This window comes from Tenrec ecaudatus, chromosome 8, assembly GCF_050624435.1.
Source record: "Tenrec ecaudatus isolate mTenEca1 chromosome 8, mTenEca1.hap1, whole genome shotgun sequence".
NCBI classification, from domain to species: domain Eukaryota; kingdom Metazoa; phylum Chordata; class Mammalia; order Afrosoricida; family Tenrecidae; genus Tenrec; species Tenrec ecaudatus.
The window spans coordinates 45,808,614-45,836,085 of NC_134537.1; the positions used below are offsets into that span (position 1 = coordinate 45,808,614).

Genomic DNA, 27,472 nt, shown 5'->3' on the forward strand with positions numbered 1-27,472 from the left:
CATGGATGAGGACATGTCGAGAGTGATTGGGCGTTTTTGACTGACTTGTATTTTCTAGCAGTCTGATTGAAAGTAAATGAGTAAGACATCCCAAAACAACAAAGGCTACAGATTATGGGTTATAAGGGACTTGTGCAATACATTTTTCTTCAGGATATTTTCATTCTTACTTAGAATGGATTATGTCTTTATAGCATATTATGACAGCCTGAGCTTCTAAAGAATAAGAACTGAGTCATAAAACCTTTTGTCTTATCACCTACAGAAGTCCCAAACCCATGACAGACAATCACAAGCAGCAAGTGTATGGTGCGGTAAAGGCTGCGATTTTACAGAGCAGCCAAGGAAAGAAACACAAAAGAAATGAGAGAGAAGATCCTGCATATGTGGGGGATAAGTGAACATTATAGGGAGAAGGAACAGAAAATATAGAGGCCTAAAGTAATAGGAGGCCAGCGCGGTTGCAGCAGAGTAAGAAAGGAGTGCAGACGATGAGGTCAGAGAAGTAGGCGGTAAGGGCTGGCCATACAGGTCTGGAAGATCAGATTGCTTGCTGAGTGAGAGATGGTAGAGTGCTCTGACCAGAGTGACATGATCTGACTTTGCATTCTAATGGAACCATTCTAGGCACTAGATTAAGAACAGACTGAAAGAGCAAAAAGCTCTTTCAAAGGAAGACTTTGAAGGTATAATGGCAATAATCTCAGAAGCAAGTTTTAGTGATTTGGATCAGGAGAGTGATGAGAATTGAACAAATTCTGTATACACTTTGAAGTCAGAGTCGAGAGAACTTGTCAATAGCAGCAATGTGGAGTTTGAGAGAGAGAAGCCAAGTATTTTGGCTTAAAGAATGGAGACTCCATTTAATGGTGGAGGAAATGGCTACAGGAACAGGTTTGAGGTCAAGGAGCTCAGTTTTGCTTGTTTTTCATTTTTTAAAAAATATTTCATTCTCTTTTAGGTGACCATTTATTTATATGATGTTAGATTCACATTTCATAGTTTTTATAACAATTATTCCATTGATTATAATTGTCATAGTGCTAGCGTTTTCATTATTATAATTATATGATATATAATTATATAATAATAATATATACAATTATAGTGTTTTCCATTATAATTATGACATTGATTATAATTGTCGTAGTGCTAGCGTTTTCATTATTTCCCTTCTCTGTTCTGTTTCCATTGATCTAACTTCCTTTCCCCTCCTTGTTTTGTCATCTTTGCTCTGTGTAACTAAATCATTTGGTCTCATGTAATTATTTAAGTGACAGGCCATTCATTGGTAACAATGTTGATTCTATAATCCAATCCAGCCTTGAGGCTGAAAGGTGACTACTGGGAGTGGCTTCAGTTGTACGTTAAAAGAGTATCTTATGGAGATACTCTAGACCAGCAGTTCTCAACCTGTGGGTTGTGACCCCTTTGGGGGTTAAATGACATTTTCACAGGGGTTGCCTGGTTCATAACAGTAGCAAAATTACAGTTAGGAGGTAGTAATGAAAATAATTTTATGGTTGGGGGGTGGGGTTCACCACAACATGAGGAACTGTATTAAAGGGTCACAGCATTAGGAAGGTTGAGAACCACTGCTCTAGATGCTAAACCTAGTAGGTCTGGACTTTTCTATGAATTTTGAGTTTTTGTCTACATTTTTCTCCCAATCTAATCGCAACTTCTACTGTATCCCTGGTCAGTCATGGTAGCTGGGCGCCATCTAGTTCTGGTTTCATGTTAGAAAAGGCTGTGGTTATTAACTCTGGACTAGTTTCTTCCTTGCATGTTTGGGTTTCCTTGGTTCTTTTACTTCAGATGAGTAGAGGCCAATTGTGGTATCTTAGATGACTGCTCGCAAACTTTTGAGAACTCAGCCATGACTCACCAAATTAGGGTATATTATCTTTATGAACTATGCTATACCAATTGACTAAGTTTTCCCTTCAAGTACTTCAACCCAGTAAATTCTGAGTTTGAATGTCTAGGATATCTCTGTAACTCTGCTTTATTATATCAATTAATACATATGCAGCACAATCAAATGTATAATTATATATGTCTATAGATATACCTACACCTATGTGATGCTCTCATATAGGCCTTCCTATATACATGTATTTCGATCTATGTAGCCACACATATTTTTCAGTTACTATTGTTGTAAAATTTAGTTATGTTATAACATTTAATAAAGTTGTATTTCATAGTGTCTTCTACTTTGGTCAGGTTTTGCATATTTCACCTTTATTTGGTAATGTTTCTCCCATCACCAAAACTAATAAACAAATATTCACTCTATCTAGAAATTGATCTTCTCTCTCCATTGTTAATCCCTAGTAACCACAAAAAATTTCATCCTTTATGTATATCTATCCTAAATTTTAATATTTTAATAAAATATGTAATATAAAATAAAATCCAAAAATTATATTATTAACATTTTACACTTTGTGGTTGCCTTATAATATTTCACTTTGTAATTGCCTTATTTCACTTACATAATATTACCCAGATTCATCCATGCCATGTTTTACAGAATCCTCTTTTACTTTTTTATAGTTGTATAGTATGCTATTACATATGTACACCACGTTTTTATTATCCATTTGCCCACTGGTGGGCAGTAAGTTTTTCTGTCATCTCGCTATTGTGAACAATGTTGCAATGAACACTGCCGTGCAGGTGTCTGGCTGTGTCATTGCTCAAGAATGTTAGGAGATACTTGGCCATCACATTTATAGGAATGGACTGTTGGATTATAAAATATTTCTATCTAACTTTTTGAGGATGTACCATAATTTGCCATAAAGTCTGTACCACTTTTTAGTCCTACAAGCAGTATGTAAAAGTTCTAATGTCCCTGTAGCTTAGCCAACCTTTGTTGTTAGGAGGATAGTTTCTAAGCATCCAAGTGGAGGAGTCAGGCAGATAAACATAGGAATCTGGAGTTCAGAAATTAGATCTGAGCTAAAGACACAAGTTAGGCAGTAATCAGCATATAAAAAGCCAAACACACTGTTATGGAATCAATTCTGAACCATAATCACCTTTATTTTTAAGGAAGGTTTTTGTGTATTGTAAGTAAGGTTAGTAAGTATAGTATACGCATAGTAAGTAAGGTTATTTGTATAATAAGATTTTGCATCAACATAGCTGGGTGAGGATTCTCAGTGGTTTGGCAGTTAAGGCCTAGTAATCCCCATGATGTTATATAGCACAATGTAATGAACTCTTACAATGGGATCTGCTGTAAGTAGCCAGAAAGGTCTAAGAAGACTAGGGTGGAATGCAACTCTCCTTATTCAGATCCGAGTCCCATGAAATGAAGAGGAAGTTTCACCCGGAGTGTGGCCTAATTCCTTAGTCAGTAGACTATGGAGAGCTTGCTTGCTTCTTGCTGGATCTGGACCTTATATCTGATTCATCAACTTCTGGTTCTTTGAACTTAAGTTAATGTGTTGCCTGCTGACCCTGGGAGCCATCAGCAGCCTGACACTGGAATTAGAATTCTAAGACTGAATCATGAGCTCTTCCAATACTGAGAAGTAAAAAAATGAAGGAAATATTGACTGAAACGATGAGGAGCAACATCAACAATTAGGATGGCCCTCATGCATAACAGAAGGGAAAATATATTAATACAGATAAGAGAGGTATATAGATTCAACCACCTCTGTATCTACCAGCCTGTGATCTTCCTGTTTCCTGATTCTTCATCTGCCTCGTCCCCTGCCCCCACCAGAACTGTACAAGTCAAGAAAAGCCTCTAGCTTAATATCTGACCCAAAGACTTGAACCCGACTTAACGTACCCTCTTCAACAATTGTGAGGTACTTTCTTAATATAAGTTTTTCTCTTCATCTAGATATAAACATCACCGATTTTGCTCCTTGTGAACCCATCCTACCAAGGTTGGTAGATTCTAACTCTGCATGGAAGTAGATAATCTCTTTCTCCTGCAGAGCAACTGGTAGGTTTTGAACTGCTGACTTTGTTATAAGCAGCCTAATTTAAATTGTATTAAGTTGCCAAAAGAGTGCATGTAATCACAATGCAAAAGAAGTCTAAGTTTGAACCATGAGGTCTTCCAATACTGAGAAGTAAAACCATTAAGGAAATATTAACAGAAAAGTTGAGAAGGAGTAAGAGTAACAGGAATGAGAGTAACATCAGCTATGAGCTTAGACAGGTCATGTGTACCAGACGAGAAGGTAAAAATTTATCAAAATTTGAGATAGGTAAGTGGATACAGTGGTAGAAGATCATGAAAATTAATTTTTCATTACATCAACTTTTTCATTGAAGCAAGAATCAAGTACATAATCCAGAACTGTAGAAGGGGGTATGGATAATAAAAGTTGAACAATAGACATTAAAGAAGACATGCTTTTAGGAAGTGGAACAGTGAATGGATTAGGGAAAGAGTAGGATTGTTAAAACAGCATGATAATCTGACTTTAGGGTGGTGAGGATGAAACTTAAGTGAGAATCAACCAAAATGGTTGTGCCTTTTTCACCAGTTACATTCAGCTGCACAGGTATAGGGGGCAAGCAGGAAAACAACTGGATTTAACCAGGCTTGTCATTTAGCCAAGAAAGATGAATCAGTAAAGAGCAAGGTAGGTGAAATATCAAATAGAACAATTTCCTATGGAATTAAAGCTAGGTAAGTAGGAAAAAGAAAAATGAGGCAGATGAAGGATGTGTAAAGGTAGCATGATGAAAAAAAGTATTGAAAGTCCAGATAAGATCAAATATTGTAACACGGTAGCATTAGAGTAAGCAGGGAAAATAAGAGATGGTGATTAAACAGTAAGCTGATGGGAATTTGGATGAAGGAAGGATGGCAGCTGTTGGTAAGACAAAATCAAGGGTATAACCAGGAGTGAAGAACTGAGATAAGGCGAAAGACAAGAATTCTGGAGAGCAATATATAGGTTAAATAAAATGTACCGTATATACTCGTGTATAGCCGAGTTTTTCAGCACATTTAAAAAATATTTTATTAGGGGCTCATACAACTCTATCACAATCCATACATACATCAATTGTGTAAAGCACATCTGTACATTCTTTGCCCTCATCATTTTCAAAACATTTGCTCTCCACTTAAGCTCTTGGCATCAGGTCCTCTTTTTTCCCTCTCCTTCCCTGCTCCCCACTCCCTCATGAGCCCTTGATAATTTATAAATTATTATTTTGTCATATCTTTCCCTGTTCGACGTTTCCCTTCACCCCTTTTCTCTTGTCCGTCCCCCAGGGAGGAGGTCACATGTAGATCCTTGTAATCGGTTCCCTCTTTCCAACCCACTCTCCCTCTACCCTCCCAGTATCGCCACTCACACCCCTGGTCCTGGAGGTATCATCCGCCCTGGATTCCCTGTGCCTCTAGCTCCTATCTGCACCAGTGTACATCCTCTGGTCTAGCCAGACTTGCAAGGTAGAATTTGGATCATGATAGTGGGGGCGGTGGTGGAAGGGGGGGTGGAGGACGCATTTAAGAACTAAAGGAAAGCTGTATTCTTCTTCGGTGCTACATTGCATCCTGACTGACTCATCTCCTCCTCTAGACCCCTCTGCAAGGGGATCAGCGGCCGACAAATGGGCTTTGGGTCTCTACTCTGCACTTCCCCCTTCATTCACTATGGTAAGATTTTTTTGTTCTGATGATGCCTTATACCTGATCCCTTCGACACCTTGTGATCGCATGGGCTGGTGTGCTTCTTCCATGTGGGCTTTGTTGCTTCTGAGCTAGATGGCCGCTTGTTTACCTTCAAGCCTTTAAGACCCCAGACGCTATATCTTTTGATAGCCGGGCACCATCAGCTTTCTTTGGCACATTTGCTTATGCACCCGTTTGTCCTCAGCGATTATATCATGGAGGTGTGCACCCAATGATATGATTTTCTGATGGCTGATAACTGATCCCTTCAGAACCTCGTGATCACACAGGCTCGTGTGTTCTTCTATGTGTGTTTTGTTGCTTCTGAGCTAGATGGCTGCTTGCTTATCTTCAAGCCTTTAAGACCCCAGACTCTGTCTCTTTTGATAGCTGGGAACCATCAGCTTTCTTCGCCACATTTGCTTGTTCACCCGCTTTGGCTTCAGCGGTTGTATCGGGAGGGTGAGCATCATAAAATGCCAATTTAATAGAAGAAAGTATTCTTGCATTGAGGGAGTACTTGAGCAGAGGCCCAATGTCCTTCTGCCACCTTAATACTAAACCTATAAATATAGGCACATAGATCTATTTCCCCATCCTCATATATATTTGCATATGTACATGTTTTTGTCTAGACCTCTATAAACGCCCTTTGCTCTTTCCTCTATTTTCCTTGACTTTCCTCTTGTCCCACTATCATGCTCCGTCCCCACCTGGGTTTCAGCAATACCTCTTTGATAAGTTACCTTTGATCATCCCCTACCATGCCTGCCACACCCACCTCACCACCAATTTGGATCACTTGTTTTTCCCTTGTCCCTGGATTTGTTAAAACCACGTCCTTACCCCCACCTCCTCCTATCCCATTTCCCCCCAGAACTGTCGGTCCTGTTGTTTTTCCTCCAGCTTATCTTATTTAGACAGACCTGCAGACATAATAACATGCACAAAAACAAGATAGCAAAACCAAGCAACAATATACAACAAAACAACAACAAACCACTGACAAAGAACAACAAAAAAACACAACAAGAAAGAAAAACTTGTAGTTAGTTCAAGGATTGTTTGTTGGCCTTTAGGAGTGTTTTCCAGTCCAGAAGCAAACAAACTGTCTCACCAAGAATTTTAAAAGAATACTGGGAAGGAAAAGTTGTTTAAAATTATAACTTACACAGTTTAAACATAACTATCATAAATCATAATTTAGAAAAGCTGGATTATATGAAGTAGAATGCAGCATCAAGATTGGAGGAAGGCTTATTAACCTGCAGTATGTAGATGACACAACCTTGCTTGCTGAAAGTGAGGAGGATTTGAAGTACTTGCTGATGAAGATCAAGGATCACAGCCTTCAGTATGGATTAAAGCTCAATGTAAAAAAAACCAAAATCCTTACAAATGGACCAGCAGGTTATATGATAAGTGGAGAAAAGGTTGATGCTGTCAAGGATTTGGTCCACAACCCATGGATCCACAATCCATGCTAACAGAAGCATGCTAACAGAAGCCACATTGCACTGTGTAAATCTGCTGAAAAGCCCTCTTGGAAAGCAGGGAGGTTACTTTGAAGATGAAAGTACACTTGACTCAAGCCAGGGTTCTTTTCAATCACCTTACATGCATATGAAAGCTGGACATTGAATAAGGAAGACCAAAGAAGAACCCGTGTGTCTGAATTGTGGTGCTGGTGAAGAATATTTAAAGTACCCAATGAAAAAAGCCAAACTCACTGCTATCGAACTGAAGCTGACTCATAGTGACCCTATCTGCTTCTGTGGGTTTCTGAGAATAACTCTTTATGGGAGTAGAAAGCTCCATCTTTCTCCATGGAGTGGTTGGTGGTTTCGAACTGCTAATCTCTGGTTAGCAATCCAATGAATAAACACTATATTACCAGGGCTCTTGAAAGTACCACAGAATGCCAAGAGTGAACAAATCTGTCTTGGAAGAAGTAGAAAGTGTCCCTTAGAGGCAAGCATGATGTTTTACATATTTACTCTTACATATTTTGGACATGTTATCAGGAGAGAACAGTCCCTGGAGAAGAACATCATGCTTACTAAAGCAGAGGAGCAATTTACAAGGCGAAGGTCTTGCAGGAGATGGATTGGCACAGTGGCTACAACCTAGGATCAAAACCAGGGACAATTGTGAGGATGGCGCAGGACTGGGCAGTGTTTCCTTCTGTTGTGCACAGAGTCACTATGGATTGGAACCGATTCAATTACACCTGACAACAAAAACAGCACAAACCCAAGTGTATCCAGTCACACAGTAGCTAAAAAAAGGTCTGTAATAAAGAAGTGCGCATGTTAATGCACACACACAAGAGTAAAAAAAAAAGATATAAAATCATCAAACCTTTATTAAACAAATGTATCCAAATAGGAGCTCCTGTTTTTCAATACATCCTCCATCTGCATTACTGAAGGCTGTGTTTCCATCTCTCTTGGATTTATACCAACTCAAAACAGTGGTATGACAGCCTCAAAAAAACAAAACAAAATCAAACTCGTTGCTATTGGAGTCAATTCTGACCCACAGCAGCCCCATAGACAGAATAGACCTGCCCCTGGGGACCTGGAGCACTCTATGGGAGCTGAAAGCCTTGTTTTTCTCTTTCAGAGCAGCTAGTGGGTTCAAACTGCTGACCTTGTGGTTAGAAGCCAAATTCATAACCACTACTCCACCAGGGCATCACAGAGACTCAAATCATATTTCTTTTAAATATTCTTTGAGTTTCAGGAACAAAAAGTAGTCTGAAGAGGTTAAATCAAGGCTGTAAAGTGTATGGGGTAAGGTTTCCCAATGAAATTCTCACAGAACAGCCCCTGCTACCCTGAAAGAATGAGCAGGTGCTGCATTATAACAGAAACATATCTACTGGCGCAGGTACAACCTTCTGACCCTTTCTTACCAATGCAGTTTTCAATTTCCTTGAAGCTTCTTTGTATTTAGTCCCCATGATTGGCTCGTGTCCTTTGAGAAAATCTACCAAGATTCCTCCTTTGAAGTCCCCCAAAGTAGGGCCTGTAAACTTCTGAGTTCACCTCTGTCTTGAACTGCACTGGCCTACCAGATCCCCTAAGAAGCCCCTGTTCTGTCAGATTTTTTCCCCTTAAAAACAAAAAAACCTTTTTTGCTAAAATTGATGATGGTAATGACTCTTCTTGTTATGTATAACTCTTCTTGTTATGATCAAACTATTGAATTGTATGATATATGGATTAAATGCCAGTAAAAATGCTTTTTAAAAAATGATTACAACCTGTGGGTGGGTGGGGGGGTCTTTTATTGTGAATTAAAGTAAAAGTTTACATTTCAGATCATTGTTTTTGTATTCAACTATATTCATTTAAACAACTTGTCAAATCTAATAGCTTGTCCATACCCCCACCCCTTTTCTCTCTCATCTCCATCTTTTAGAATGATTGTCTTCCTTGTCAACCAATTTAGAAGCCCTGGGAGTGTAGTGGCTTATGCCTTGGGCTCCTAGCTGCAAAGTCAGCAGTTCAAAATCACAAGCTGCTCCACAGGAAAATGAGGCTGCCTGCTCCTGTAAGAGTTACCGTCTCAGGGAGCCCCTGGGGCAGCTCTACTCTGTCCTACAGGGTTGCTGTGAGTGGGAATCGACTAGATGGCTGTGAGTTTGCTTTCTCAGTCACCCAATTTAACAGCTGTGTACCACTTAGCCTATTGCTTCCCCTTCCATCTTCTCACCTCCCTCCCCTAGTAACTCTCAAAAGCATCTTTATTTTGGTATGAAAACTTGTCTTAATTTTTTCTTTTATACCAGTGGTCTCATATAATATTTGTTTTTTTGTGATTGACTAACTTCACTCAGCATAATGTCCTCCAAATCCTTATTGAGCCTTTTATGAAGACACACTAATGAAATTACGATGTATTACTGAGAGAACTTATTTGCCCTCCTGTAGTGATTGTAGAAAAATGATTAAATATGTTTTGTTTGGAATAAATTCATGCACATATAAACGGGAACCCTAATAAAAATACTTTATGAGGTATCCTCATATATAGTTACTTATCTTTACTTGTGACCTGACTGAGAAATTATGTTTACTTAGGTTTCAGTGACTATGCAAAGGTGTTCAACTGTGTGGATCATAAACTATAGAGAGCCTTGAGAAGAACAGAAATTCCAGGACACTTCACTGTGCTCATATGGAAACTGTACATGGATCAAGAGGCAGTTGTGCTCACCCAATAAAATGTCTGTTACTTAAAGAGAACAGAGAGGCAGGTGTGCAAACAGGACAAGGAAATACTGCATGGCTTAAAATCAGGAAAGGTGTGCATTGGGGTTGTATCTTCAAACTCAGGGTTGTATCCTTAAATTCAACCCGTATACTGAGCAAACAATCAGAGAAGCCATATTACATGAAGAAGACTATTTAAGATTGGAAGAAGACTAATTAATCTGTGATATAGAGATGGCAAAACCTTACTTGCCGAAAAAGAGGGCTTGATGCACTTGCTGATGAAGATAAGATCAATGATTGCACCCTTGCATGGACAAGGTAGACCGTTTTAAACCCCCAGCTGCTCTGAGGGAACGAATGAGGCTTTCTGCTTCCATGAAGTTTATAGCCTCGAACACCCACAGGGGTAATTGTACTCAGTCCTGTGCAAATGAGTCGAATTGATTTGATGGCAGTAAGTTTGAACCAGTTTCCACCAGCCATTCCACAGGAGTAAGCTACGGCATTCTGCTCCCATGAAGAGGGATAGCCTGGGAAACACTACAGAGCAATTTTACCCTGTCCTGTAGGATTGCTATGACTTGACATAAATCCAATGGTAGTGAGAGAGTGATCGCAGACACATGCAGAAACAACAAAACACATCAGCTGCTATTAGGTCTATTCTACCTCATGGTAAACCCATGTGTGAAGAATAAACCTGCCCCACAGGGTTTTTGAGGCTGACTTCTCAGAACATGTCTTCACCCTTGCCTCTGGTGGGATCCAATGGCCAACTCTGCAGTTAGTAGCGAAGCCTGATACCATTTGAACACCCAAGTATTCCACAGAGAATATTATAGGAATAGAATTAAAAAACTTATCCTATTAAAGAAACACTAGAACCTGAAGTCAGTTTGAAAAGTACAATATAATATAAGCTCAATAATGTGGGATGATTCTGAATGTCCAGGTATTTTTACCAGGGTGATGGCAAGGTAGTTCACAAATAGAAACGTTATGCCTCTAACTATAATAATGATTACATTTCTACAAAATTCCCATAGATTTGAAGAACCTAAGAAAACTAAGCTTCCTACTTGCTTAAAGTTCTTGAAAGAAAGAGGCTCGCTATAACCAAAGTTTGAGAATGTATTTTCCATTGTTATTCACTGTTTCAATTCAAAGACTATGTCTAGCAGAAAAAAACAGAAACAATTTTTCTTTATAGGTAATAATTTAAATAATTATCTTTCGAGCTGTCTAAAACAGTTACATGATAAAGTTCAAATTGCTTTGCATTGCATATTAGCCCTTGTTTACCAGATCCCCAAATTCCTAAATATCGTCTCATGTATACCACATCTCCATATGCACCCCTTCTGACTTAGTCATAGTTACATTATAATTTATCAACTATAATAGACTTTCTTTTGTTGCTTGATCATAGCCTTTCTCACTAACAGCACCCCTTTCCTTTGCCTAAAGTCTTCTTCCCTCTCTTTCATCTAGGCTACTTCAACTTACCGTATATACTCGTGTATAAGCCAACCTGAATATCAACTGAGGCACTTAATTTACCAAAGAAACTGCATTAAAAATGTGCTGAAAAACTCAACTTATCATATCGCCATATGGGAAGAACTGGAGGAAATTATGCTAAGTAAAGTAAGTAAGCCAAGCGCAGAAGGACAAGTACAACATGAGTCTGATGAGGTAAGCTTAAAAAAATGCTAAAAGGGCAGAGGGAAAAAGCTTCTGTATACAAATATTCCTGGCATGAGGGCCAGGTAGTATGGCAGGGGCCAGACCAAACCCAGGGGTACATATGGTAGTCAGCTAAAAAGGAGGGGGGTAGAGATAGAAATGTGTAGTAGGGGAACAGGGCATTAACCCACCCAACAGGAGGGTATTGTTTATATCTCCACAGGGAAGAGGGACCAGACTTAAACCCGGTGTTCCGGATGTGAAAACAGTGTGTCAGCGTGGCGCAGGGAGCCAGTGGAGGGATCTGAGGGTTCGGCCCCAATCCCAACTATGTAGACAACCACCCCTCCCACCAAAAGAATTTACTTTAGAGGACAGGACTGAAGCTACAGTTCGGGGAGAGGGGCATGTCTGCTCAGAGCCCATGGGAGCAAATGAATGGGGAGGAGAGAGTGGAACACATCCTGGCCTACCAGGCCTAGAGGATGATATCCCCGCTCTGAACAGCCAATGCACAGAGTGGACCATATGGCTGAACCCACAATGACACGACTTCCCTCATTGACCCATGGCTCTATGGGGGACAACACTGGAGACTCAGTGTCGGGATTGGCTTGGTCTGACCCCACCACACCAAGGCAAAACACTAAAGGCCTGCTGCAGAGCAATGGGGGGGAGCAGAGCTGGGAGCTCCCAAGGGAGTACAAAAGATAGACTTTGGGCCAGTGCGTGGGACCCCATTGGACTTAACTGGAGGATACGCCTAGAGGTAAAAAAATCAGACCCTGATCTATTAACAGGTTTTTGTTTCTTTCTTTTTTAAAAATTAATTTCTTCTTTTCTTGGTCATTCGTTTTCTGTTGTCATTGTTGTGCTTTCTTTTGTCACTTTGTCTTGCTGTACCTTTTTTTGGGGTGCACATTATTAACTCAGCAGATCTATTTAGATAAGATAGGCAGGATGAACAGTCTGGAGGAGAAAACAACGGGACTGATGGTTCTGGGGGGACACAGGAGAGAGGGAGGTGGGGGAAAGGAGGTGGTGTTGACCAACCCAGGGACAAGGGAGCAACAAGTGATCCAAAATTAGTGGCAAGGAGCGCCTGGTAGGGATTCAGCAAGGACAATGTAACCGAGAGAAACTACTGAAACCCAAATGAAGGCAGAGCATGATAGTGTGACAAAAGGAAAGTAAAAGGAAATAGAGGAAAGAACTAGGGGGCAAAGGGCATTTATAGAGGTCTATGTACAGGTATGTACATATGTAAATATATTTATATAGGATGGTGGGGAAATAGATCTACATGGATATATTTATAGGTTTAGCATTAAGGCAGCAAATGGACATTGAACCTCCAATCAAGTACTTACTCAATGCAAGAACACTTTGTTCTATTAAATTGGCATTCCATGATGCACACCTTCCCAACACAATCACTGAAGACAAAGCAGGTACATAAGCAAATGTGATGAAGAAAGCTGATGGTGCCCGGCTATCAAAAGCTATAGCATCTGGGGTCTTAAAGGTTTGAAGATAAATAAGCAGCCATCTAGCTCAGAAGCAACAAAGCCCACACGGAAGAAGCACACCAGCCTGTGTGACCACGAAGTGTCGAAAGGATCAGGTATCAGGCATCTAAGAACAAAAAAAATCATATAATTGTAAATGAGGGTGAGTGCAGAGTAGAGACCAAAGGCCCATCTGTAGGCAATGGACACCCCCTTACAGAAGGGTTGCGGGGAGGAGACGAGCCAGTCAGGGTGCAGGGTAGTGATGAAACATACAACTTTCCTCTAGTTCTTAAATGTTTCCTCCCCCCAACTATCATGATCCCAATTCTACCTTACAAATCTGGCTAGACCAGAGGATGTACACTGGTACAGATAGAACTGCAAACACAGGGAATCCAGGATGGATGCTCCGTCAGGACCAGTGGTGAGAGTGGCAATACCAGGAGGGTGGAGGGAAGGTGGGCTATTAAGGGAGAACCGATTACAAGGATCTACATATAACCTCCTCCCTGGGGGATGGACAACAGAAAAGTGGGTGAAGGAGACGTCGGACAGCGTTAAGTTATGACAAAATAATAACTGATAAATTATCAAGGGTTCATGAGGGAGGGGGAAGTGGGGGAAGGAGGGGAAAATGAGGACCTGATATGAAGGGCTCCAGTAGAGAGCAAATGTTTTGAGAATGATGATGGCAACAAATGTACAAATGTGCTTAACACAATGGATGGATGTATGGATTGTGAAACGAGTTGTACGAGCCCCCAATAAAATCATTTAAAAATAAACTTGGCTTATACACGAGTATAAATGATATATTCAAGACATGGCTCAAGTACTACCTTTTTTTGGAAGCATGCCCTGAAATCTTATTCCCTTCCCCTATGCTGTGTTTTTTTGCTCCCCATTTTTGCATACCTTTATGATAATTCTTACATTTCTATATTTTAATCAGTTTTTCCTCTGCTTGCCTATTAAGTTATCATTACTTTTAGAAAATACTTCCATTTTCTCATCACTTAGTACATGACTCATTACACATAAAGAACCATGTGTGTATTCTTGCTCGATTTCATTCATCCACTTACTAACTCAATGTTTCCCACTCTCTAGCACATATACGCTTATTCTTTGATAACAAGGCATACTATTTTTGTACATATTTCTGGTGACATCATGGAAAAATACTTTTGAAAATGACTTATAATTTCATACTTGAAAATCACCACCTATAGTTATCATTTGGAAGAAAGATGAGGCAGTCTGCTCCCATCAAGATGAAAACACTTAGAAACCTAAAGGGGCAGTTCTACTTTGTCTTATCGGTTGCTATGAACGAGAATTGATTTGATGGCTGTGAGTTTTGGGTTTATAGTTGTTATTCTTGTAATAGAGGTAATTCAGTTGAGAACATAACCAAATACACAGAGGATGATAATACCTGACAAAAGCAAGAGATAAATGAATGTAAAAGGGTTGTCAATAAATGTATGTACCTCCATTTGCTTCAAGCAGAACATCAATGTAAGAAATATGGGTGGGGGAGGGAGGGGGAGCGGGGAGGGAGGGGAAAAAAAAAAGAGGACCTGATGCAAAGGGCTTAAGTGGAGAGCAAATGCTTTGAGAATGATTGGGGTGGGGAATGTATGGGTGTGCTTTATACAATTGATGTATGTATATGTATGGATTGTGATAAGAGTTGTATGAGCCCCTAATAAAAAGTTAAAAAAAATAAAATAAATAAAAGAAAAGCCAAAAAAAAAGAAATATGGGTGGGGGAATTGCAATTTGAGGAAACAATATTCTATATAGCAAAGAAAGAATATATCTAACTCATAGAATACATCTGACTCAGCAATTGTATACATGGTTTCTGTGGCTACACGTCTTTATGGGAGCAGGTAGCCTCAATTTTCTCCTGTGGAGCATCTGGTAGGTTTGAACTGCTGGCTTTCTGGTTAGCAGTTCAATGCTTATATGAAAGTGCATAGTGATTAATTTTAATTATGCTGTGAACCACTACATAAAGTCTTTGATTCTAAAAATTCCTTGTTATTTCACTACATAAGTTAGGCAACTATTTTCTTTTACACTTTATGAAAAATCCTGGTTGGATTTCTAAATATATGGAAATACTCACTTCTATGTTTGGTAGGGTTATTGTCACCTGTTCACCTTTGCCAACTTCAAGGTCTCCTTCACAAGAAGTGTCAATAGAAGCAGGTTTGAAGTCATCTAAAAGTAAGTAGAAAGACCGATTTTTAGAAAATGAAATGTCAAAAATCTGAGCATGTTTCAAAGTAATACATCATTGTTCAAAAAACTAGTAATGTCAAAGTAATAAATCACTGTTCAAAAAACTAGTAATGAAACAGGTTTAAAAGCATCTGCACAGTACCAATGAAGAAAAAAAATACTATTTATTTCTGGATATCCAAGCTTAAGAAAATTGCTCCTTCATAATTCTGTTCAGGTAAAAATGAATTCGAAAAATTATATTCTACTGCTAAAAGTAAGGCCACATTTTTCTTCAACTTTATGAAAAAGAACTGATATCAATTGAAACGTTTTCAATTGTCAGTCTTTTTATTCCCCATACATTTTCCTTCAGCCACTATTTGCTGTTCCAACAAAGTACAAACTAATTGAATATAGGGCAAATATAAGCAAAATAGGGAAACTTAAAAAAAAAGTAATCTTACTTAAAAGTTTAAGTTTTTTATGGACTTACAGTGCAAAGAACAATTGCCTACAATAAAATTTGCTACAATAAGAATTTGACATGTTTCATTTTGAATTAGCTCAGTTGAAATGCTCCACTTTTCTGTCAGTGTGTCACACGGTGGGGGCTTGTGTGTTGCTGTGATGCTGGAAGCTAGGTCACTGGTATTTCAAATGCCAGCAGGGTCACTCAAAGTGTACAGATTTCAGCAGCACTTCCAGACTAAGAGCAAGGACATGCTTTCCGCTTTGAAGGAATTAGCCACTGAAAACCATAAACATAGCATCAAAATATTGTCAGATACTAAAGGCCTAATGAATCGAAGCAGAACATTGCGAGAGATAGCGTTGAACATGAATCCATGAGGTCAGAAGACACTCCAAATATGACTGAGGAAAAGTTGCCCCTTCTCAAAATGGAGTCGACCATGATGACCTGGAACAAACTCTGTGGGAGTGGAGCCTTTGGGATCTTCACTTGCTGGTGGGCATGACTCAGAATGAGAAGAAACGGCTGCAAAAATATGGTAATTTGGAACATGTATAAAGTATGAATCGAGGAAAATTGGACGTAGTAAAAAATGAAATGGAATGCATAAAGATCCTAGACATTAGTGAGTCAATAAAGGAGCATCGATAATTATTGGTGATTGAATGTCGAAGTTTGAAACTAAGAAGAACAGTAGTTGGAATATAGTCTTGATGACAGAAATGAAGCCAGAGATCATATGATAAAAAATTTTGCAAAATCAACGACTTCTTCCTCTTAAATACCTTTCTTCAACAACACCATGGCAACTATAAATGTGGACTTCTTCAGAAGGAATACATAGAAATAAAATTGACTATGTCCATGGGAAGAGATGATGGAAAAGTTCAGTATCAACAGCTAAAACCAGGCCAGGGGTTGACTGTGAAACAGACCACCAATTGTTCATGTTTAAGTTCAGGTTGAAGCTGAAGAAAATTAAAACAAGTCCATGAGAGCCAAAATACCACCATGAGGATATCCCAGCAGAATTTCAAAAACTTCCCCAGAACAGATTTGATGCACTAAACACTAATGATAGAAGACACGATAAGCTGTAGGGTAACATCAAGAACCTCATACATGAAGAAAGCCAAAGGTCATTAAGTAGACAAGGAAAGAAAAGATCAAAGTGGATGTCCTAAGAGACTAAAACGTGTTCTTAATTGTGTAATAACTAGGGCAAATGGAAGAAATGATGTTCTTCCCTTCTGGCTTTCTAATTCTTGGTCTTTGTATATTTCATTAGAATATTTTACTTTGTCTTCTTAGGCTACTTTTTAAAGTTTACTGTTCTCCTTGACTCTTCATTTCTTAAAATCAGAAAAGGTGTGTGTCAGGTTCTATCCTCTCACCATACTTGCTCTATCTGTATGCTGAGCAAATAATCAGAGAAGCTGGCTTATATGAACACTTATTAACAACCTGAGAAATGCAGCCTTGTTTGCTGAAAATGAGGACTTGGAGTTCTTGCTGATGAAGATCAAGGATTTCAGCCCTCAGTATGGATTAAAACTCAATGAAAAGACGACCAAAATCCTCACAACTGGACTGATAAGTTATATCAGGATAACTGGAGAAAAAAGAACTGAAGTTTCAGGGATTTTGTCCTGGTTGAATCCACAATCGATGCTCAAGAAATCAAGCAATACAATGCACTGGGTGAATCTGCTGCACAAGACCTCCTTAGAGTTTGAAAAGCAAGGTGTTACTTTGAGGACTCAGGTGTGCCTGACCCAAGACATGGTATTTTCTTTTTTAACAATTCCAAAGGTTTATTCCGTTTACAGGTATGCCACAATAGAAATCAAGGCAACAGAGTTAAAAACCACACACAATCGGTGGAGAGACCAGGATGGAGTGTCTCAATAGGCTGTTAGAAATACATGATCCTCAGGTATCCTCTGTCAAGTCATGGTATTTTCAGTCACCTCATATGCATGTGAAAGTTGAACATGGAATACGGAAGACTGAAGAAGAATCAATGCATTTGAACTATGGTACTTGCAAAGAATATTGAAATGTATTGCAGGAAGAAGAAACAAATCTCTTGGAAAAAGTACAGCCAGACCGCTTAGAGGCAAGGATGACGAGACTTCGTCACACATGACAACACATCACACACACGTCAGGGGAGGTCAATCACTGAAGAAAGACATCATGCTTGATAAAGCAGAGAGGCAGAGAAAAAGAGGAAGGCTTTCAAGAAGATGGATTGACACAACGGGTCCAACAATGGGCGCAAGCATAAAAACAGTTGTGAGGATGCTGAAGCAGGACTAGGCAGTTTTTCAGTCTGTTGTACATAGATAGGGTCACTATGAGTTAAAACCACCTTGAAGGCAACCTAACAAAATAGCTAAAATGAAGCTATTAAATGGAATTTCAGATGTTTTGAGATACTAAATTAGGATGCTACTCACAAGATCAGGTGTTTGAATCCACCAGCCAGTCAGTAGAAGAAATATAGAGCTTTCCACTCCCAGAGTTACAATCTAGGAAACTCACAGGGGCAGTTCTATCTTGTCCTATAGGGTTGCTATGAGTTGGAATTGACTTGATGGCAGTGAGTTTGCTCTGGTGTTTTAGGGGAAGTATTTTATAAACTAAATAAACTTAAAAACCTTTAAGAGATGAAAGTCCCTTAAAAATAATTTTGAATTGACTTCCTTGGCTTACGTATTTTCTAAGCCAGCTCTTTATTAAAATATAGTATACATGTAAAATGGAACATAAATAATTTGCTTGATAAAAAAATCTCACAAAGTGACACATGTATAAATAACAACCAGACCAAGAAATACAATATTACCAGCCCTAGCCTTAGGGACCCCTACCAATTATTATTTACACCCCAAGGGAATTATTTTATCTTAAAATGAAAGCTTCAAGGGCTTTTTTGTCTAAATCCAAAGTAACAAATCTTTATAATGGAATTTACATTAAAATAAATAGATATTGTGATAACAGAATCTTCCAATGCTCAATAAACATAAACAGAGAGCACTGTTGAAACTTTTTAGCTCTAAGAATTAAGGGCAGTTCTAGACTTATAAAATTTGAATAACAATCTCTTGCTTTCCATATGCTTCCAATGTCCAATGTATTATATTTTAAGTTGCTATGATTCCACATTAGTTTATTTCATTCAGTTCTCTTTGGTTTGAAAATCCCCCAACAAATGTTACCATTTGTTTATCCTCTCTGAATCTGTTATTTTCTTAAAGTTTAGCAATATAATTACTTAGAATATACACACTGCCATGAAGTCAATGCCAAATCATAATAATCCTACAGAATAGGGGTGAACTGCCCCTATGAGTTTACAAGACTCTTACTCTTTACAGGAGAAAAACGTTCTCTCTTCAGCAGAGCAGCTGGTGAATTTGACCTGCTGACCTTGCAGCTTGCAACCCCATGCGTAATCACTATCCACCAAGAGTTCCTGGCTTTAGACTACATGAGAAATGAAAAACATCTATCGCCTTTTCAAGGAGCCCTAATGGTGCAGTGGGTAACAAGTTAGGTTACAAGGAGTGTCACCTGCTTGAAATCCCCAGTTGCTCCGTGGGAGTAAAACGAAGCTTTCTATTCTCACAAAGATCCACAGCCTCAGAAACTCACTGGGCAAGTTCCACTCTGTCTTATAGGGTTCTTAGGAGTCAGAATCAACTTGATGGGAGTGGACTTGGTTTTGGTATAGTCCTTTTTCTGACAATGCGTATCACTTTTCTATTTTGGCAGTAGCATTCCTGTTAAAATCTTCATAAAATATGGTAATCCACATTCACCATTATCAAGTTCATTCCTAGGATTTGGACTAATCCAACTAACTCCAAAGCTTCCATCCATTTTAAGATAGTCACTTTATTTTTTTTTTCAAAATATAGCACACTGCTCAGACAACTTTAACCCCTTAACATCATTTTAATCCTATTTTAATAAATATACTCTGTACTACCTCCTCACATTCGAACTTATCCTTCACTTTGGGGGGAATGATCCGCTTAAAACCTCAGGCAACTTTCCTGTCAACGCTGCTCATTAACTTACCATTTCATGACAATAAAAGGTATTATAAACAAGATTAGGGATTTTTATTCCTTACTTGGATATATGTTGTAAAATGAGTACTAGTTCAAATTAAAAATTGATTTAAAATGAGTACTAGTTCAAATTAAAAATTGATTTAAAATGAGTACTAGTTCAAATTAAAAATTGATTTAAAATGAGTACTAGTTCAAATTAAAAATTGATTCTTAGTAGGTTTTGTTAGTCAAATTCTTCCACAGTGAAACATCTGTTGCTAAACACTTAGCTTACCATCGATCCCTTGCCAGCCTACAAAAAATAGGTTTTATGGCCAAGCCCTGCTAAATAATTTTTGAAGACTTTCTAGGTGAATTACAATCATTGGAATTCTTTGTATAAACATGAATATAATCCTTCATGAATGGTGGCTACTATTTATTGTATTCCATGAGACTCAACACCATACTAGATTTATAATATTTTATTTAATCCTCATAAAACCCTGACATGTAGCCATTATTATTTCAACTTTACACACAGAAAACCAAAGTTCAGAGGTTGGAGAATGTTCCGCAAGTTGTATTACAGACATAGGTGGTGGAGACCAGATTTATATCCAGGTCTGTCTGAACCTGTATATCAGACAGGCATATCCTTCCCTTAGTATAGAAGCAGAAAACTGCTTTATCTCTGATTATACTGGATTAAGTGTTTGTTTAAAATCAGATCAAACACTCTATAGTTTCTATCACTTGCTTTGAGATCTTATGAGCAAGGGTCACATTGGAAATGAACCTATCCTCCAGGATAATGACTAATCTTATTTAAATACACCTAAAGAGATTATGTGCTATTACTATGCCTACGTCAACCATAAGGGGGAAAAAAACAAAGCCTAAAGCCTTTTTAATGCCTTCCAGAGGACTAAGTTTATAGTCAAATATTTGGTATTTTTGTTAGTGTTTTGGTAGGTGCTATTGTTGTTTATTTATTTTCACTTCCTACAGCTGGGTCCGTAAGGTATGCTACAGATTCTCTGACTTTGAAAGCAGTACTCTAGCTAGCACTTTTGAAAACTTTCAAAATGAAAAGTTTTACAAAGGGTATTTTTTCTTTCTTTTTTTTTTTTTGGGGGGGGGGGGCGGGTTCTGAGAATGTAACTCTTAAAAAATCATTTTATTAGGGGATCATACAACTATCACAATCCATACATACATCAATTGTGTAAAGCACATTTGTACATTCACTGCCCTCATCATTCTCAAAACATTTACTCTCCACTTAACCCCCTGGCATCAGCTCCTCATTTTCCTCCCAGCTCCCCCTCCCTCCCTCATGAACCCTTGATAATTTATGTTATTATTTTGGCATATCTTACACTGTCCGACATCTCCCTTCACCCACTTTTCTGTTGTCCGATCCCCAGGGAGGAGGTTATATGTAGATCCTTGTAATCGGTTCCCACACAAAGGGTATATTTCAAAGGGTATATTTCATTCACTTAATTTGGGATCTATTCTGCAAAAAGAGAGTATACAACCAAATGAATATACTAGGGAGCTTCAAAATATTGTGGGAAAATTCCATTATCTTTTCATTCCATTTTCCCATGAACCTTCTGGAGCCTACTGTATTTTCTTGAGCAAATATTTGCCATCCTGAACCTTGTCATTTGAAAAATGAATCCAATAGATAGCCATTTGTAGTGTATAAAGACCAGAGGAAAAGAAGATACCATTTGCAAGAAAGGCCTGAAGAAACTAGATAAACAAATGTATCATACTTTCAGACTAGAGAGGGAAACTGCACAGCCAGCACTAGATGCTTCATCGTGGGAGCCTTGGACAAGGGAGTATGGTAACGAAGAATAAAGTGGAGTCGTTGTGGAAGATTTTCTGTTCACAAATGTCTCCCTCATTTATTGTGCCAAGTTTTCTAATAAAACCTTTAATAAAAATAAGTTAGGGTAGTTACAACTTAAGTAAACTTTGAGAGAATGTGAGTTTAGATGGGATACATGACACTTGAGAAGAAAGCCCAGGACAGCAGGCAAGCATGAGATGACTGGGAGGAAGGGCAGAAGCAAAGAAAGGAAGTGAAAGAAACGACCCACTTTGCAACTTGCCACACATACACAAAAATAGAGGTTATGATTCGCTGATCTCAACGTTTCCTTACGAGTTCTAGAATTAATTCTGTGAGGGCTCTTAAAACAAGAAAAAAAAATAAACAAGAACTTTTACATACAAAATTATCACGCGTAATTTTCCTCCCTGTTAGTGATACCAGCCAACTACTACGGCAAAAGAGCTCCCATTTTTACCTCAACAACGTAAGAACCAGTTCCAGAGGACCTGGGAAAACCAGAAGAAGCCAGAGGGAGTTAGCGCCCACAGAAAAATATTAACCAAAAACACGCTCGCCAATATATTGATCAGTAATATTTGGTAACTGCCTGAGTGTAATCAGAAGTCCAAAAGAAACTATTGGGGGAAGGTTCAACTCTTCCTTGGCACATACTAAATAGGGACCCTCAGATGCGCCAGGGGCAAGGAGACCTGGCGGCCTAGTGGTTCCAAGTAGGGCTCAGATCCACATAGTGAGCAGTTCGCAACCACGACCCGCTCAACGGAAGACAGACTGCGTTTTCTACTCCTGTAAAGTCTCAGGAACCCACAGGGGGTCTCTAGAGTCAGCATGGAATTTGGTGTGTTAAGCCAGTGGCAAGGAAAAGAAAGCAGAGTATTTTCCCACCAGCCTCAAGGAAGCCTGGCTCGGGTGAAAATAGTCCAGCCCGGTGCACCCTCCTGTCAGCTCTGCATCAGTCACCCGTCGCCTCGTCTCACGCCACCTGGGCAGCCTTGCTCCAGTTTCACTTCCCCGCCTGCTGGGTTCAGCTTCTTCAGTGGGTTTACCTGCCCCTGCCCCGCTCGGGCTCCTTCTCCCGGCCTGCTGCGAGGACCAGCAGGGCCGCTGCGTCCCTCATTCCCCGGAAGATGAGGAGGACCGTGGGAACAGGACCTGGAGGGGCGGGGCTGAGCCTGCACACCCCAATCCGGGGAGGCTCCTCCCCCACTTTCACCCCCAGCCCCGGGGGGGGGGGGTCTTTCCCACTCACAGCGCACGGTGTGGAAGGCGCAGCGCGGCTGCTTCTCGAAACTCTCGCCCAACTTGAGAACCCGCTCCCGACTGCCGAAGTGCGAGGATCCCGCCGCTCCATTCATCCTCGAGCTCTGCGTCCGACTGAGCGTCGGCCGGCCCGCCGGCGTTCACTGCCATCCGCCAACTCCGCCTCAAGCAGCTACGGCTGCAGCTGCCCGCGAAGCTGCCCCGCCTCCGCGCGGGCGGGGGAGCGCTCGCGTGCCGATTGGCCGCCTGACACGAAGCGCCCCGCCCCTCGGCTGGCGGGCGCCTGGGCCCGCCTCCAGCGCCTTCCCGCGTGGCGACGCACGCCGCCGGGAGAAGGCCGCCCCCGAGTGCGCGCTGAGCGCTGGGCCTGTGCGCGGAGGACCCCGGTGCGAGGCTGAGGTAGCGGGCCTACGGTGGTGGCCAGGGAAGGGGAGACCCCGGGGTACCGGGCGCCCCAGGCCCCGGGGGGCTCCTGGGGCAAGTCGCCGGCTTGGTCGGAGCTCTCAGCGGGAGGTTTAGGTCGCCCCTGCCCTTGGCGGGGCCCTTGGCCGAGTGGTTGCGTGGAAACAGGTTCGGGAAGGGGCTGAGTCCGGCATCCGGACAGCCGGCCTGCTGCCGTGCCCCCGGCCTCATAGCGCCCAAACCCGACTAGCACCCGAGATGAACGGGCCCGCGGAGCCCAGAACCTGGGCCCTTAAACTTGAGAGGACGCCGTTGCCGCGGCGATGTGGCTGAGAAGAACCTTGGGGAATTAGCTCTGGGAGGGGACACGAGGAAGAAGGCCGAAAAGAGGCTTCACAGTTGGTTGCTGCAGACTTTTCGGATTCTTGCAATTAGAATACATCGAGTTGCCTTGTGCCTTTTTTCTTCACAGTGATATGTGGATGCAGTGATATGCACAGATAAACGTGTGTGTGTGTGTGTGTGTGTGTGTGTGTGTGAGAGAGATTGAGAGAGATTAACAATAGAAGTATGCTCTGACAACCGGGTAACAGTATATGTAATTGAGAAACGTGTATGTGTGAGTTGTGTGTGTGTGAGAGAGAGAGACAGATTAACAATAGAAGTATGCTCTGGCAACCAGGTAATAGAGGTAATAGCATATGTAATTGATAAACGTGTGAGAGAGAGAGGGACAGACAGACAAAGATTAGCCCTAGAAGTATGCTCTGGCAACCAGGTAATAGCATACGTAATTGATAAACGTGTGTGTGTGTGTGTGTGTGAGAGAGAGAGAGAGAGAGAGAGGGAGAGGGAGAGGGAGAGAATAACAATAGAAGTGAAACACACCAAACTGCAAATTGTTGCCTTCACAAGTATTGTTCTTCATTGAGATATGTAAATGGATTCTACTCCCTTCTAAACGGGCCAGCTTGGTCAATTTATTGGGCCACTTGAATAATTGAATGCCTCCCTCAGTCTTAGCTGCTTGCCTACAGTCTGCTCTGTTAAGGCATCCTACAACCGTTCCACTGGGCTAAAATGTAACAGTAATCGGGAGGATGGTGAAGGGCAGGGCAGGATTTTGTTCTGTTGTACACAGGGCGGCTATCAATCAGCACCAACCTGCTAACAATTAGGACTAGACCATTTCAAGAAGTCATGAAGTGTTCTGGTTCAGGAGCCATCATTTCAGGATTTAAACTCTAGCCTCATAGTACTGTGACTTTGTACAAACTAAACATTCTAAAGTTAAGTCTAATTATCAAAATCAGGAAAACAACAGGAGTCCTGATAGCAGTGGTTAAAGCGGGTCAGTGGCTGAAACCTGCTAACTTCTCTATGAGAGAAAGATAAGCAGTCTGCTTCTGTAGGGATTTACAGCCTGGGAAACCCTATGAGGCAGTTCTACTCAGTCCTATAGATTTGCTGTGAGTTGAAGACTGTTGAGGCAATTAAATTTGTTAGTAAAAACACTTTCACTGCAATCGCCTTAGTTCTGACTCAGAGACCCTATAGGACACACTGCCCTTCTGGGTTTCCAAGATTGTAGCTGTTTGTGGGAGTAGAAAGCCTTACATCCCTTCTGAGGAGTGACTGGAGGTTTCAAACTGTCAACCTTGCTTTTATTTGGCAGTCCTATTCCTAACTATGCCACCATGAATTAAATAACAGCGGCCGAAAAAACTACTGCCATCGAGGTAATTCCAACTCATAGTAACCCACACTGTATAGGGTTTCTGAGACTACATCTTTATAGGAGTAAACAGCCTCATTTTCTTCCACGTGTGGAGCAGGTTTTGAACTGTTGACTTTGCAACTAGCAACCCAACACTTAACAGCATCTCTTATGCTCCTTAGCAAACAGCAAGAGCTTTCCAAGTGGTTATTATTAAGGTTAGTAACCAAATGATTACTATCTTTAAGCTCTACTGTCATAGAACATTTGAAGACAAAACTTGTTCAGAGAATATTAGTGGAGAGCAAATGTTTTGATGAGGGCAACGAATGTACTAATGTGCTTTAACCCAGTTGTATGTATGGATTGTGATGGGAGTTGTATGGGCCTCCAATAAAATGATTAAAAAGAACACTGCATGGATATATTTGGTCTAATGTAGTAGTTTCAGGGATTCGTCCAACCCCCATAGCTCCAGAAAATCTGTACTTATGAGAATGAGAAATTTTGTTCTCTGTTTCCCCCTTTGGTCAGGATTCTGCCATAGGGTTATTTTGATAAATCTTGCAAACGAAGCCTAACAATGTAGCTATAGGAAAAAATGAAATACCTATGTACACTCCATTGGAAGGTTGTGTGCCTATTATGTGTGAGGAATTTATGTTAGGCATTTAATGATTTTTAATTTATCTAATAAGAGATTAGTTCTAGATGCCGGCTAAAGCCAACTCTTGAGTAAGAAAGATGGCCTCTGATTCCATTTATCAAGAATAGGAGTTGGAAGTAGATAATTTTTTAAATTTACTTTTTAAAATCGTTTTATTGGGGGCTCTTACAGCTCTTACTATAGTCCATATAGACATCGATTGTGCCATGTATATTTGTACATATGTTGCCATCATCATTTTCAAAACATTTTCTTTGGAAGTAGATCATTTAGAGATACAGTCTGCATTTTTTAGTTTTACATGAGAAGAAACAAATTAACATTGTAATTTAAATCTCAGGCATTGTTATAATAATCTGCAAGTAATACTCTTTTAAATGCTGATGGAGCCATGACAAGGGTCTTAACTTCCTTAAATTTCATTTTTTAAATTGAGCATAGATATAACAGATTTCATCTTATAGCCCTGTTGTGATGATTAAATAAGATTATGCACAGAAAAGCATTTAGCATAGTGCTTAGCTCATAGTAAACATTTTATTTATGCCAGCTTTCCTTAATCCTAATTAAACACAGATTATATTTTTATTAAATGATATCTTTGAACTTCCAATATACTTTATGTTAAAACTTTATGTACAGAACAGGAAATGTTCCAAAATTGATTGTGATGATGATTGTATAACCCTTCTTGATGTGAGTTAATTAATGAATTTGATGATATGTGAATTATATGCCAATAAAACTTCTAAAAATAAATAAAAGCTAGGGAAATTGAAAGGACAAAAAAACTAAGTATGTATAAAAAGCAGCAAAAAATTCATTTGAATGTGGATTTTAGAGTTTTTAGGTCATTGATTTAATTCACTATGGCATTTATAAGCCAGACTTGGTTATCTCCTATTACTTAACATTCTGAGTTTCAGTATTGGGGGAGTCTCCAAGACCATGGGAGATAGCATGTAATTATAACCTAAGTGTGGCTTCGAACTGCAGAAAGACACCAGGCACAGTCTGCAAAGAATAGGCCACATGAGTTAAGTCCACTTCCAAGAAGCCTCTCCCAGTGATCCCACACAAGATACCTTCCTCCCCGCACAGGACAGGATCCTCCCCCAATGAGTGATGACACATGTATGAAATACTGTCTGCCAGGGTAGCTTACTAGAGACTCATTAATCAAGGATTTTACTGGCAACTGGCCACAGAGTGCCACGTGCTTAGCCTGCCCCAGAAGTCCAGTCTCCAAGAAGGAAAGCTGGTGTGCAGTACGAACTACACTGTACAAACAGTATAGGTACAGAGAGCCACTCCTACTGAGGAATGGTGAGAACCCTGCCAAAACAAGTTCCCTGAGGCCAACCAGAAACAAAGAGTAGTGGCCACAGGCCTGCTGTGTATACTCTTTGGTACCATTAGTTTTTCTTACGTTATTAAAAGGATTGTTGAAATTCACTTTTGAGAGTGTATGTGAAATACCTAGTGTAGTTCCAAACTCTTGGTATAGGCAGTTAAGAAATTATTCATATGGGAAATAGAGGTATATTGTTTGAAAATTCAGTTTCTAATTATAAAGAAAAACTCATCAAACAAGACAAGCAAAGTTACGTTTTCATTTATATTGAAATGATATTTTAAACAACATTTAGGGAATAAATGAGCTATCTGATATTTATTCTTTGATTTTGTTATAT

At 40.0% G+C, this 27,472-nt stretch overlaps 2 protein-coding genes across 4 annotated transcripts in view; one reads left to right on the forward strand and one right to left on the reverse strand.

Annotated features, from left to right (window-relative positions):
* Positions 1–23,160, reverse strand: part of EAF2 (ELL associated factor 2) — a 44,257-nt gene extending 21,097 nt beyond the window's left edge. The window contains exons 1-2 of one of the 2 annotated variants that reach the window (XM_075556337.1): positions 22,982–23,160; positions 15,223–15,317 (exon numbers count right to left, since the gene is read on the reverse strand). In XM_075556337.1, the coding sequence (XP_075412452.1) occupies positions 15,223–15,317; positions 22,982–23,087 (201 nt within the window). In that variant the 5' untranslated portion in view covers positions 23,088–23,160. The remainder of the gene's footprint in view (positions 1–15,222; positions 15,318–22,981) is intronic. The other variant, XM_075556338.1, reaches the window with a different exon arrangement.
* A 133-nt stretch (positions 23,161–23,293) lies between these two features.
* Positions 23,294–27,472, forward strand: part of IQCB1 (IQ motif containing B1) — a 94,585-nt gene continuing 90,406 nt past the window's right edge. Inside the window, exon 1 of one of the 2 annotated variants that reach the window (XM_075556339.1) lies at positions 23,294–23,391. The gene's annotated coding sequence lies outside the window, so the exon portion shown is untranslated. Of the gene's footprint in view, positions 23,392–24,621; positions 25,330–27,472 lie in introns of those variants that run through there. The other variant, XM_075556340.1, reaches the window with a different exon arrangement.